Here is a 13804-nt window from a genome sequence, read left to right as displayed (position 1 = left end):
GTCATAAAAATATGGTAAATATCACTTATTTATTATACAGTATATGTATTTGCTACAAAAAAATTAACATAAAACGAATTGTTCATGAAAACAGTTTTTAATTATCAATCTTCACCAGAAGGACAATTGGGCTCACTTCGGAGTTTTTTGACAAATGGACCTGTAAAAATCATGTCTAGGGTTGTTTGCTTCTGCTTCTTTTTTGAAATGTTTCTGAAAAACTGCATGGACTTTTCATTAAATAGATCTGCAGTTCTGATAACCTCAGATTTGTTTGGATTCCATTTCATAGCAACATTTTGAACTTCCTCTCACTTTGCCGAAACATTTTTGATTTCAGCAGTCGTAATTTGTTCTTTCTCTCCATTCTCATCTTCAGAGATGAAATTTCCATTTCCTTTTCTTCACATAGCTGCTTGCTTGAAAAGTTCTTTTAGCTTGTCAGTAGTCAGTTCTCGGTCATGCATCCAATAATTCTTCAACATCTTCCTCTACTTCCAAGTTAAGATCATGAGCAGTTGTCACAATATCCTTTACCAATTTGTGTCCTTCATCTGAAGTTTCTTCATTACCAAAGGAAGGACACAGTTTCCTCCATGCTGTTTTGAGACATTTCATTGTTATTTCTTGCCAAGCCTTTACAATTAGCCTAATTGCTATGGCAATGTTGAATTCTTCCTTCCAAAATTTTCTTAGGGTTATGTTGGTAGCCTCACACATTTCAAAGCACCCGGTAAAAAGTGCCCTTGTGTAAAGTTTTTTAAATTTTGCAATTATCAGCTGATCTATAGGTTGAATTGGAGATGTAGTCTTGGGAGGAAGAAAAATCACCTTGATAAAATCTAATTCCTCTGGTAACTCTTCTTGTATGCCCGTTGGATGGCCAGGTGCATTATCCAAGGTTAAAATGGCTTTTAGAGGCAGATTGTTTTGCTCAAGATAGGCTTTGACAGTTGGTCCAAACACTTTGCGAATCCAGTCTCTAAATTCTATTCTTCTGACCCAGACTTTGCTGCTAGACTTCCACAAAACACTGAGATTGGATTTAGAGACATTGAACTTTTTGAATGCTTGGGGATTCTGAATGGTAGATTAACATTGGTTTTACCTTGCAGTCTCCACTTGCATTTGCTGCTAAAAGCAATGTTAACCTATCATTCATTGGTTTATGCCCAGGAAGTGTTTTTTCTTCTTTTGTGATAAATGTCCTGTTAGGCATTTGCTTCCAAAATAACCCAGTCTCATCACAATTGAAGACTTGTTGAGGTAGGTATTCTTCTTCTTCTATAATTCTTGTAAAGCTGTTGACAAATTTATCTGTTGCTGCTGCTGCTTTGTCAGCACTAGCTGCCTCTCCGTGTCTGACCACACTATGAATTCCTGTTCTTCTTTTAAAGTTGTCAAACCAACCTCTGCTACCTTTGAAATCATCATCTACCTCAGAACTTGATCTCGAAGTCTTCTTTTTCAAATCTTGATAAATCTGTTTAGCTTTCTGACAGATTGCATTTGAGATGTAGTATCGCCTGCCATTTCTCTTTCTTTGATCCAAATTAGTAATAGATTTTCCATTTGCTCAAAAAGAAGCCCTCTGATATTCAACCTTGAAGTTCCCTTAGCTACCATAGTTCTTCTTTCTTAACCATATTGTAGAATGACTGGTTTCATATATTCGAGCTAGCTGCATAACTTTCACACCTTCATGATGTTTTGCTATTATTTCTTTCTTCTGTTCAATAGAGAAAATTTTTCTGTTTTTTTTTTTTTTTTCCATCACTAGCTTTCTTCTTGGGACCCATTTTGTCACATGGTAAAAAAATTCACTCTATAAAAGCAAAAGATACGCAAAATACGGTATTATTACAAATTGTACAACATAAGACAAGGGATACAAAGAACTTATTGTCACCTGAAAATAAAAGTAAAAGTTCAAAAAAAAAACTTTTTGAAATAAAAGTTAACAGTTAAATTCGAAACCTGCAATTTTTGACTTAGTGCATTTTGCTTGTAAGGTGACAATATTAGATACAGCACTTATCGTAACATACACTGATTAGCAGCTTATAGATACAACGGTTATTATACAAATGAGATTTGATTTTGCCTTTTGATGGTGAACAAACAGTGACACACACGCCGGTTTATTGTCTATATGAACCAACACATAAAAAATAAATGCTTAGATACTCATTTTCATCATAAAACGCATTTATAACCACAAATTTTAAAATAAAGCACAGTACACTACAAGAAAATAAACGGAAAACGTAAACAGCTGGCTATGATGGGTCAAACATATCTGAGCTTCACAGTTATGCCACGTGGCTGTTCTCTATTCGACAATGTCTTCCCGCACGTGGCTGAGTGTGATCAGAAAATTCCGGTTTTTTAGATCGGATAGAGGTTCACATAATCGAGAGTCATTAACCAAAGCCTGTGTCGTTAACTAAGAGATTTTTTTTCTTACAGCCACTCGTCGTTAACCAAGTCAAGTACGTTGTTATCTGAGGCCGTTGTTACCCAAGGCACCACTGTATGTATATATATTTGGTCATACAGATGTGTTGTGGTATCGTAATCTTTCTTCATTTCAAACAGTATTAATGTCAGGATTCATAAAATGTTTTTTTTTTTTTTTTTTCCCTACTATAATTTCTACATGTCTGTGACTATGCAGACACCCATTTTTAATGGGTATCTGTACAGCCTTGTGGCAACATTTCTAGTATACCATAAAGCTAGACTGCAAGAAAAATGACTGCCGTGGATTTGATTCTAGTCATTGACTAGAGGAACTCTTCAGGCCTTTTTTTTTTCAGTGACTCCTAAGTTAGTCAATAATTGGCAAGCAAGTGGGATTCCTCACCTCCTTTTGGGGAATAAAAAGGTATCGAATAATTTATTAATTTATTAGCATTCCATTTTTATTTGAAATAATACTGTTTTTTGCAGTGTATTTGAATTGGTTTTTCAGAAAAATTATTAAAATGATAATAGTTATTTTTTGGCTTAAATGAAATTTGGTATTTAGTTATTTAGGTATTTTGCATTATTTCATTTGGACCATTTCAATGTTCAGCAAATGTCATCTCTTTATTTTATGTGGCTCCCACCCATTAAAAGTTATTTGCAAACCTATAGTATATTTTGTACTCTGGGTGGGCTAAGGATATATTTTTTTCTATTTTTATATATTTAATTTATTTTTACATAGTCAGAAAACCCTGTTATAGAGACCAAACATGAAACCTTTTCAAGCTACTTCAGATCTGCAATAAGCTGGGTAGTGGTCTCACACCAGGTGATGAAATTCATCTCCTACTTAAAGACAATCACAACATCCATGCCCACGATGAGATTCAAACCCCCAGCTGGTCGTTGGAGAGCAGGTATGCTAACCACCCAGCCAGCTAATTTTATGCTGTATTGCAGTTTAACATTCTTTTATATATGTAAAGAACAATTACACACAAAATACATTTTTTGGTAATGAAATTCCAAAGTGTGGTAGATACTGTGCAAGTACTTTTGTGTTGTGGAGAAACAGAGGAGCACTGGGTTTTTTTTTTTTTTTTTCATGATTAGCCTATTTTCTGCTGAATTCATTATCTAAACTTCAGTTATTGGACATTCTATCTTCTAGATTTCCCTTTTTAAAAAGAAGAGTTGTATTTGTGGTATCTTCCATTTTGTTGGCGTTTTCTTCTTCTTTTAGTGAGCATTAGTCATTGATCTGTTCATTCTCTGCCTTTCATATTTAATATTATTTTTGATTATGTTCAGTTCTGTAATCATCTAGCTTCAGTTTGTTGATTGTCAATGCTATTTCTGCAGAAAATGTGATTGTATTTTGATGTTTAATGTAGCTGTTTTAACAAAAGCAAAAAAAAAAAAAAATGTATAAAAATCTTGAACAATTGACTATTATTATTATTATTACAACATGATACTTCTAAGAAGTTCAATGACTCATTGTAAGAAGACAGGCACACCACACTACCTAATCCACCATATACACACTGTGCCACTATTCATTATTTAGAGACTCTGCCATCTATTACTCACTAATAGAATGTATATATCTATATACACACACACACACACCATATTTTTCGGTGTATAAAACACTCCCAGGTATACGACGAACCCCACTTTTTTGAACCCAAAATTAAGAAATCAATATTTTAAACATAAAACAGAACACATTTGATATTTTTTTAAATATTCAAAGTATATTTAGTAATTAGATAATATTTTTAAGATACATACTAAGAAATTATGCATCATTCTCAGTTCCGGGCATATAATTTTCTTCATCACTATTAATTCCAGACATATCACTTTCTTCAACCTCTACTGCATCCCTGCTGTCTTCCGAGTCACTGTCTATATATATGAGATCATCCTCAGTTCCATCCATGGCATTGCTGATTCCACATTTCTTGAAGGACTTCATGAAGGCATTTTCTGGGCTAACTTGGTTTGTGTTCACATGGCCAACCCTTCTCTCCTCATGAAGTTGAAGCATTTTGCCTTTCCTGTGAAATCAACAATGTTAATTTCTCTTGCAAATCTTTTTGCCTCATATTGAATAAGCTTGGTTGGCACACATATCCCACTCTGGCTCTGCTCCATAATCTTAGTCTTAAGCCTCTGCTCCAAGTTTGGCCATTTTGCTGGTTTTCCTCTTAAGGTCCTCTTTTTTTTGCATCTTGAGTAGTTGTTCTTCCTGTTTTCTCCACTGTCTAATCATACACTCAGTGGGAGGAGATCCAAACTGTCTCTCTGAAGCTTTATTTCCATGTTCTTTCGTGTGTAATTGATGACTTTTAACTTGAATTTTGAAGAATATGACAATCGTTTTTTTTTTTTTATTTTCAGACATTTTTATGGGCTAGTGCTCATAAAAATTGGCAACTCATTGGCAGGTTAGTTGCAGACGTATGAATGCTTTCAGAGTTCTGATTGTTTATTCAGAATCAGCCGTTAATGACGTCAATCGACAGAGAGAGTTAATGAAGGTTAGTGATTAGCAGAAGCCTGTTCACGGAGACTACTGGCAATTTTACCATGGCAACTGTGGGTCTCTCAACTGATTACCCCCCCGTGTATAAAATGACCCCAAATTTTTGCTCTGAAAATTTTAGAAAAAAGTATCATCTTATACACGGAAAAATACAATATATATATTTTTTGTGTGTATATGCATGTGTGTCTGTTAATTGCTAGGGTTCTCTGACCATTTGCCTGTATGGGGTTATTGAAAAATCTGAGTTTCTATGGAAAAAACCCTTGCCACCTCCATGTGAGATCATCCTTATTCACTTTCAATTGAAACCCATGTAAGATTCCTCTCATCATGACAAGAATTAAACTTAGGTCTTTTCTAATGAAAGTGTACAATATTCCATTGTTCTTTCAACTGCACTGCAGAAGTGCTTATAAATTAAAGTATATATATAACATATATGTTTCCTTCATTCAGCTTAGCTGATATTCCTTCATTTAATATAATTGATATATGTTATTGATATTAAATTTTATAAAACATTGTGGTGTAAATATGCTTAAAGACATATTTACACCACATGTCATTATGTCTTAAATAAGTTCATTTATCTTTTTAGTAAATTTATGTTCTAATTCTGAAGATAAGCTACAGATATATCGAGAAAATTTTGAAAAAGCATATATCGAAGCAACAGAATCATTCTACCGAGCCAAGGCACCACAATATCTAGAGGCTAATGGAGTCCAAAATTATATGAAATATGCTGACCAAAAATTAAAAGAAGAGGAACAAAGAGCTGCCAAGTACTTGGAATCATATTCTGGTTCAGTACAAGCTGTATGTATTTAAAACTTTTAATTTTCTTAACTGTATTTCATTATTAGTAATCTCCAAATTCTTTAGAATATAAGGAGTATCCTTGCAATTTGAATTGATATTTGATTATCTTGAAGTACTGTACAGTACATACAGTCTTGCTGTAACAAATTACTAACATGTCCCAGCCAAAGCTCCACAGATTGATCCTTTATAATAGCAATGATGCTATAAGACTTTCATCGGGATTTTTTTAGTTATTTTAGAGAGTGGGTTCACTATAACAGTCATGTTGGTATTTTTAGAACTCAAATGACAACATATATGATAACTAAAAAATTATTTTAATCACTATTTCCATTATTTCACCAAACTCAAATCAGCATCATCAGGGTCATGATACAAGGGGATACCCAAAAATAACTGGAATTATTTAAAAAAAAAAAAAAAAATATTAAAGTTTATAATACCATATTCTAGTCGTCTTCAAAGTACTCTCCATGTGAGTCAATGCACTTGTTCTAACATTTTTTACACTGCTGGAAGCAGTTTTGGAACTGTTCAGCTGGAATACTGTTTATGGTCTCCAGTAGTTTTCTTTTGCTTCGTCCACATAAATGATTTGCTGCCCTTTCATGGTTTTCTTTATCTGTGGAATAAAATAGTCACATGAAGAGATCATTTGATCAAACTTGATGTGCCTTCTTGGATCTTGGTGAATTTGCATGTTTCTATTGGCTTGATTTGTTTCTGGTTCATAACTGTAGCACCAAGACTCATCCACGGTCATAACTTGAATGAAGGTTCTGGTTATCAAGAACTTGCACCCTCAAATCTTGGCAAACATTCACATGATTTATATATATATATATATCCTCTGTGATTAAACGAGGCACAAATATTTCATTTGCAAATCTTTTGTTAAAATTTGCTGGCACCAACTCCCATGACAAATTTGTCTCTTCAGAAATTCACTCAATGGCCTTTCTTCATTGATTGCTGGGCAAACCTTTTCGATGTTTACATCATTCCTGCTTGTCAAAGGTCGGTCAGATTGTGGTTGGTCCTCAATTGACTTGCCCCCATTTTTGAAACAGGAGAACAGCTCATAGACCTGCATTTTACATAAAACGTTCCTTAAAGGCTTGCTGAAGCATAGCAATAGTTCCAACTGCAGTTTTATCCAAAAGAAAACAAAATTTCACGCACACTCGGTTCCTTGTTGTCGTCCACTACAAAATTTCCAAACGTGCTTATAAACACTAACAAAAAAGCAACCAGTCAGAACAACAAACTAGTTCACACAGGATGATGATGCCACTTGTCAGACTGGTGTGGAAAACTGCATACTCATGATGCCTAGTTTCATTATCTGTAACTAGAAAATGTGCATGCATGCATACCAAGTTCAGGTTATTTTTGGGTACTTTCTCGTATACTGATATATAAATACATAAGTACATATACTACCCACAAACGAAGATAAGAAAAGAATGTTGCAAGTTCTGGAAGCAGTGCCCCTAGTTTAAAAGCAGCTGCCACCAAGTGACAGCTTCCTTTAAACTCTTGACAAGTCTCTCCAAATACTCAATAGTTTGGAGCAATCAGATTTGTTCAGGTCAGTGTCTTTCTTCAGAGTAGAGTACAGCTGAGTCTTTCAAAATTTATATTTGTTTCTGGGTTTTATTGTCATTAATATAGATTTAATATAGTTAAGATTCCTGACACATTTTGCTCCAGATATCTAGTACTTTTATTTAATTAACCTACAAAAATGACTGAAAAGATTAATTACATAAATCATTACTAATAGAACAATGAATAGCTTCATACTTTGCTTGTTGATGATTTTTGGAATAACGACTCAACAACATATGTTTACATGCATATGTAATTGTATGTTATGTATACATTTGATTTATGGCATTTATTTATGTTACCTTGATAAAGTAGCTACATACAGGTAGTGAAGTGTGTCAGAAATCTGATCTCTGTTAAATCTTTATTCATTCATTTAGGTATCTCTGATTTGGACATTGTTGGCCATTTTTCCACTTATCCCTATCTTGTGCATCTCTAAAGATGATGATGGATGATGCTTTTTCTTGTCCAGTTTTGTCCTTCATCATTGTCATCAACAACAGCTTTCTTTAGTCCACTGCTAGACAAATGCTTCTCCATGCTGTCTTTTTTATCTCATTATCCCATCTTACCACTAGTCTAGCTGGTTTCCGATGACTAGTTCTTAGTCTCCGTTCTATTCTGCTCTTTGTCCATCTGTTCTCAGGCATTTACATCACATCCTGCCCAGCACCTTTATTGCCTTTTATTAATACTGTAATGTCCATTATCTTTGTTTTGCTTCCTTATCCAGTTATTGTTCTTTGTGCACCATGTTATTTTCAAAATGGCTCTTTCCATTTTTCACTACGTTGCTTTCAGTCTGTAGCTATTTTTTAGTCTTGCTCCAAATTTCAGTACCATAGGTTGGGAGTGTGGGAGTATATCCTGGTTGTAGAGCTTTCTTTTTAAGCAATTTGATAAATTGCCTGTAACTATGATATCTCTATGATAGTTTAAAACTTCAGGCTCTAAGCTTCACTACCGTAGGTTGGGGATACAATTGTCTTTAACTATATCTCTATGATAGTTAAAAACTTTCCTTTCTATTGTTATTCTAGCTGAAATTTACTTACCAAGTTTATGGTAATTTGTAATGATTTGTCCTAGATATTTATATGAACTCACTTTGATCTGTTTTTGATTTATTTTAATTTGTTTTCATTCTGGAGTATTTTTTCTATATGTTATTTGTGATTTGTCCATATTTAATTTTGCAAGCCTGTCTCCAAACTTACTTCATTTAATTCAGTTATCACATAGTGATGATTATTGAATACTGCCCTTCATATAGTGGTTTGGTTTGCTTCATCCTCTTCTTTCCTAGTTTTCATGTAATACCCATAGTGGTCAGGCCTTTTTTCTTATGTAGTATCTCCTAAGAATGTCATTTTCCTCTTCCCAATTTCATTCAGTAATTTATTGCAGATTGTTGATCCTAGGATGTCCCTTCCCCCAAAATCTACAAATCTTGTCTTATGAACTGAAAAAGTCTGGCCTTGCTCAGCATGGAGTGGACACTGACCATAATATCCTTTGTTCCAATACTCATCTTTTACATCATTGCAGGTTTAGGTTTGAATAGTTATTTAAAAAGAATGCTGAAGCACTTCTACACTGCCCAAATTTCAATCAGAATGACTGCCTCTCTCTAATGCCAAGAGCTGGGAGAGCCTCATCCTCATAAATGGCAAGCAATGGTGCGCTTTTGCTTATCCCCCTTTCCCCACTCTAATATAATACTGTGGCATTCAGTTCATTATCAGTTTTAATTTTGGCTTGAATTGTAATCTTATTTTATTTTGTAACCACCTGCAAGGTGGCATTCTGACACGTGGCTCAGTTCTGTAAGTAGGCATTTTTTGTTTTCGCTTAACCTTGTGATTATGCTGATGCACTGATAATGACCAGTTAATTTATGGTCGAAATATTTGCAATAATCAAAATTATTATTTATTTTTGTGAATACATGTGTACGATAAACTCTATGTAAGTATTTTGAGGATCCATACTGTTGGGATGGGTAATGTTGTGACTGCTTGTATATGGACACACAATGGAATGTACTTATATTCCATTGTGTGTGTGTGGCTTTCCTTTTCCTATAAACAAAATAGGATAATGCGTGGAAATGCTTGTGTTTGCAGTTCGTGTTAATTTATTTTCATGGTATTGATTAAAACACAGAATAAAAAAAAATTAATATTTATTAGCTGATATTTCACACAAGAACAGTTTGTCACAGTACACGAAACAACAACAATTTGGTATAACAGTGGGACTAATTTAAAAAAAATTGTAACTGACAACACAAGGAACTGAAATCCTAATTAGGCACCATCTATGTTGGAAAAGAGAGAAAACAAGTATTAATTAGATCTGAAAATGACGGTCTCCCAGATTTTTGGTAAATTTATTACAGCCATATTTGTTGAGGTTTGGAGTATGTTTTAAAGCTGCTGTTGATTCCAAAAACAGTCTCTCTGACTTATGACCTCTGTGTAGCACTTTTGTTTTCTTCCATTGATCCTGTGTGAAGAGATATCTAAGGCATGGTCTGCTATATCCAACTTGCCCGATGGTGCTGGATTGTATTTTTTATGTTCACCAAGAAATATGTGTACCAAATTTGTACTCTGGGATGATTAGCAATCCAGTGAGATCAGTATATATATATATATATATATATATATTTATATTTTTTTTTTTATCAATGTAGCTTCAGCAGCTCTTACTAGCCAGTGTAATTCAAATACCACTGGAGTTCTATTCACAGTACTCTCTGCCAATTTCTGTCAGATCTCTTCACGGAGTACACCTCTTATAAATATATTGATTCAAAGTTGTGATCAGAAATTTTCCTGATTGTATTTCTTTCTCTAAGATAATACCATTCACCTACATATTTTATGCTTTTTCTTCATATAGTAACCTGCCATTCACTATTAGTGAAAGTATATTTGAACTGAATTTTTATCATGAGCCAGGGCTCCAGAAATATAACTTAAATCTGCTAGCCAGAAAAAAAGTTTACTTGCCAAAGATATCTGTGTACTTTATATAAATATTGTTATAGGTGATGTTAGAAAAGAAAACCTTAAATGTTATGTTGACAAAATTTGGTAATACATTCTTGCTGGAAGAATAAAATATATAGATGTACTTCAATATTTAATTAGATTATTGCAATTTTAATTTTTCTATTTACAATTACTGGTTTATTTTGATAATGAAATTTTATTGTAAGAAAAGTACAGTTATTTTGTATTTTATTTATTTAATTATTATTATTATTATTATTAAGAGAGACCTACAGGGAGTCAGGGACTCATCGAGGAGGACACATACTACACGCATTAGCTAGCATACTTATTCTTGAATTCATTCACACTACATACAACATTCAATGGCAATCCATTCCTACCCGCACCATCTATGAGAAAAAAACCTAGCCCTCACCACTTCTTAGCAGCATTCATTCTTAGCTTCCAAGGAAGCTAAGAGACAAGAGAAGGAAAGGACAAGAGAAGTTTCTTAGCTTCTCTTGTCCTTTCCCCACCCTCCATAAAATGAAAAATTCCATCAACTGAAATCCTGTGTGACCCTTTCAGAAGTTTGTAAGTCTTAATCATATCATCCCCTCTTCCTTCTCCTGTTTGCTAGTGTCTGCAGTCTACAAATTCTCAATCTGTCTTCATAATCAGTATTCCACAATCCTGATATCATTTTTAACACACTCCTTTGCTCTCTCTCCTCCACCACTACCCCCCTCCCCCACTGCATTGGAATCGCAAAAGAAACCAGGAGACCAGACCTGCACACAGTAGTCCAAGTGAGGTTTATCAAGGCCTTGTAAAGAGGCAAAATAACATCTTTATCGTTACATGTGGAAGTTTGTTTCAGGATTGCAGTTATCTTTTGAGTTGTATTTGCAATCTTTGTTACATGTCCCCGAACTTCAACTTGCTATCTACTAACACTCCAAGATCCCTAGCCCAATCAGTTTCTTCTATCATAATCCCACTAATATAATAATGTACACCAAAAAATCTCACCAATTTTTAAAGAATAAATTGTCTATTACATATGTTGTGCATGCTGTATATTTGTTTAAGGTTAATTGAACAAAATTAATACATTGATTTGATTAAAATTTATTTATTCGAAATTATAACTGCAGTTGAATTAAAGCACATACAATATGAAAAACTTATATATTTTATGTTTTTAAGTAATGTATATACGTTTAAAGTTAATAACAAGGAACTAAATGAATGCATTAATTTGATTTAAATACATATATGATATGAAAAACTTCCGTATTTTCTGTTTTCAAGTAAAGCACTGTAACACGTAATGGCTGCTTATTTTTATCACTTCATGACTGAAATGAAAACCGGAAGTGCGTAACATAGTGAAGTCTTCATAATATTGCTGTGAGAGAATAGAGTGGATTTTTGAAAATTGTAAGCAGATATTTATGAAGGCTTTCATACAGACAAAAAAACGTTTAAAAGATGAATTGTAATGTTACTACAATGATGACTGAACAACTGTTGTTTTTTTTGGGGGGGGAGGAGTACAATAGGTTGAGTTTTTAATTACTATGAAAAAACATAATTATTTTCCTGAATCTTAAAGGAAGAAAGAAAGTGAAGATAATTGGCTTACATTATGATAAAAAAAGTTTTCCACCCTTGATATGACCAGTTAATTCATCAAAAAGTCCTTATAGATGTTCCTTGCATCCCAAAGTTATATAGTATATGATCCATATTTCCAACTCCCCGGAAATAAAACTTGTCTAATGAATTCGTTGGCAGCCACCCATGATCAAATAACTTGACAGTGAATGAGATATTTAGAAAAAAGAAACAAAGTATAAATTATGCAGGGAAAACAAATTATTATTATTTTTTAATGCATTTAGAACGAGGCTGAAAGTTCACTCACTAATTGTCTCTCTATTTTCCTGTCGTGAGCTGGTGAATAGATTTCTGGAGTCTCGCCATAAGCCACTGTTATTAATAACAGCCATTAATTATTCATATAGTTGCCCGTCTATATGAATAAATATAGATGCGCAACTAAGCCCGTCTATATTTATTCATAAAAACATAATTAATACAACATGTCAGAATATTCTGTGTATGTAGCTTGCTATGTCTCTCATTTATGCATCTTCCAGAGAATACACACATATTTGTGATTTGTGTCTTACAGGATGAAAAGCTTCAGTTTTTGGAATAAAAAAGTTTTCCACCCTTGATACGACCAGTTAATTCATCAAAAAAGCCCTTATAGATGTTCCTTGCATCCCAAAGTTATATAGTATATGATCCATCCATCGTCAAGGCCCATCTTTCCTAATTGGATTGTGGGGACAGCAGCTGCAAGAGGGACTTCCAATGGTCACGATCCTCTGCCACCAAACTCAGGTGTTCTGGTGGGACTCCCAGATGTGTCCACCAAAGGTTTTGGATATAATCTATCCAGCGAGTCCTTGGCCTTCCACGTGGCTTCCCACCCTCTGGCTTGGCAAAGAGGACCTGCTGGGGGAGCCTCTCTTATAGCATTCTGACCAGGTGCCCATACCATAGTAACTGTGATCTCTCAACACGGAGAAGCAGCGGTTGGGTATTGAGGGTTTCCCGAACTGCAGCTCTGCAGTTCGGGAAACCCCCGCAACCCCTCGAAGGAACTTCATTTCATCAGCTTGGATTTGTGTTCGTATTCTTTCACAGTCATTACCCAACTCTCATGACCATAGGTGAGGATGGGGATATAGACTGTATTGAAGACAGCTAGCTTTGCCTTCTGGCTTAACTCCTGCTTCAATACTACCAAACGGCTAAGCTCCTGCAATATTGCGCTTGCTGAGTCAATTCGAGTATCTAGCTCTACATCCCACTTTCCATCACTTGTGAATATGGACCCAAGGTATTTAAGCTTCTCCACCTGCCTCAGTGGGACTCCACTCACATGTAGAGTGCACTGGGATGGTTGTCTTGAGACCACAAATGTTTCCATTTTGACCACACTGATCTTCATCTCAGCTTCTGCACAAACAGCTACAAACCTATCCAGGAACGGTCCGCTGAAGGTCATCTGTGGTAGAGCTAGGCAGAACTAGGTCATCTGCAAAAACTGCAGAACTAGGTCATCATCACTAGCAGCCAGCCCTGTCTGATTTTAGCAATTTTATTGCTAAATGGACCTCTTCTGCTGTGAACTAGTCATTGCTCTAATCTGCACCTCTTGGATGTCCACAGCTGCCAGGCCACCTGGGTTAGAAGGCTCTCAAAGTATTCCCTAAAAGTGCACCATCAGAGGCCTTAATTGCCCTTGCTGTGAACG

At 34.8% G+C, this 13804-nt stretch overlaps 1 protein-coding gene across 4 annotated transcripts in view; it reads left to right on the top strand.

Annotated features, from left to right (window-relative positions):
- The window catches only part of Cul5 (cullin 5), a 241247-nt gene that overhangs the window by 147246 nt on the left and 80197 nt on the right, over positions 1-13804 (top strand). For all 4 annotated transcript variants that reach the window (XM_090409605.1, XM_090409608.1, XM_090409606.1 and 1 more), the window contains one exon: positions 5628-5848. In XM_090409605.1, coding sequence (XP_090265731.1) covers positions 5628-5848 — 221 coding nt within the window. The remainder of the gene's footprint in view (positions 1-5627; positions 5849-13804) is intronic.

The sequence above is a fragment of the Typopeltis vanoorti genome, chromosome 19, assembly GCF_054136105.1.
Source record: "Typopeltis vanoorti isolate ZY-2024b chromosome 19, IOZ_Tvanoo_1.0, whole genome shotgun sequence".
Lineage (NCBI taxonomy): Eukaryota > Metazoa > Arthropoda > Arachnida > Uropygi > Thelyphonidae > Typopeltis > Typopeltis vanoorti.
The sequence above is the reverse complement of the archived record's forward strand: the minus strand, read 5'-3'. Positions and strand labels throughout refer to the sequence as shown.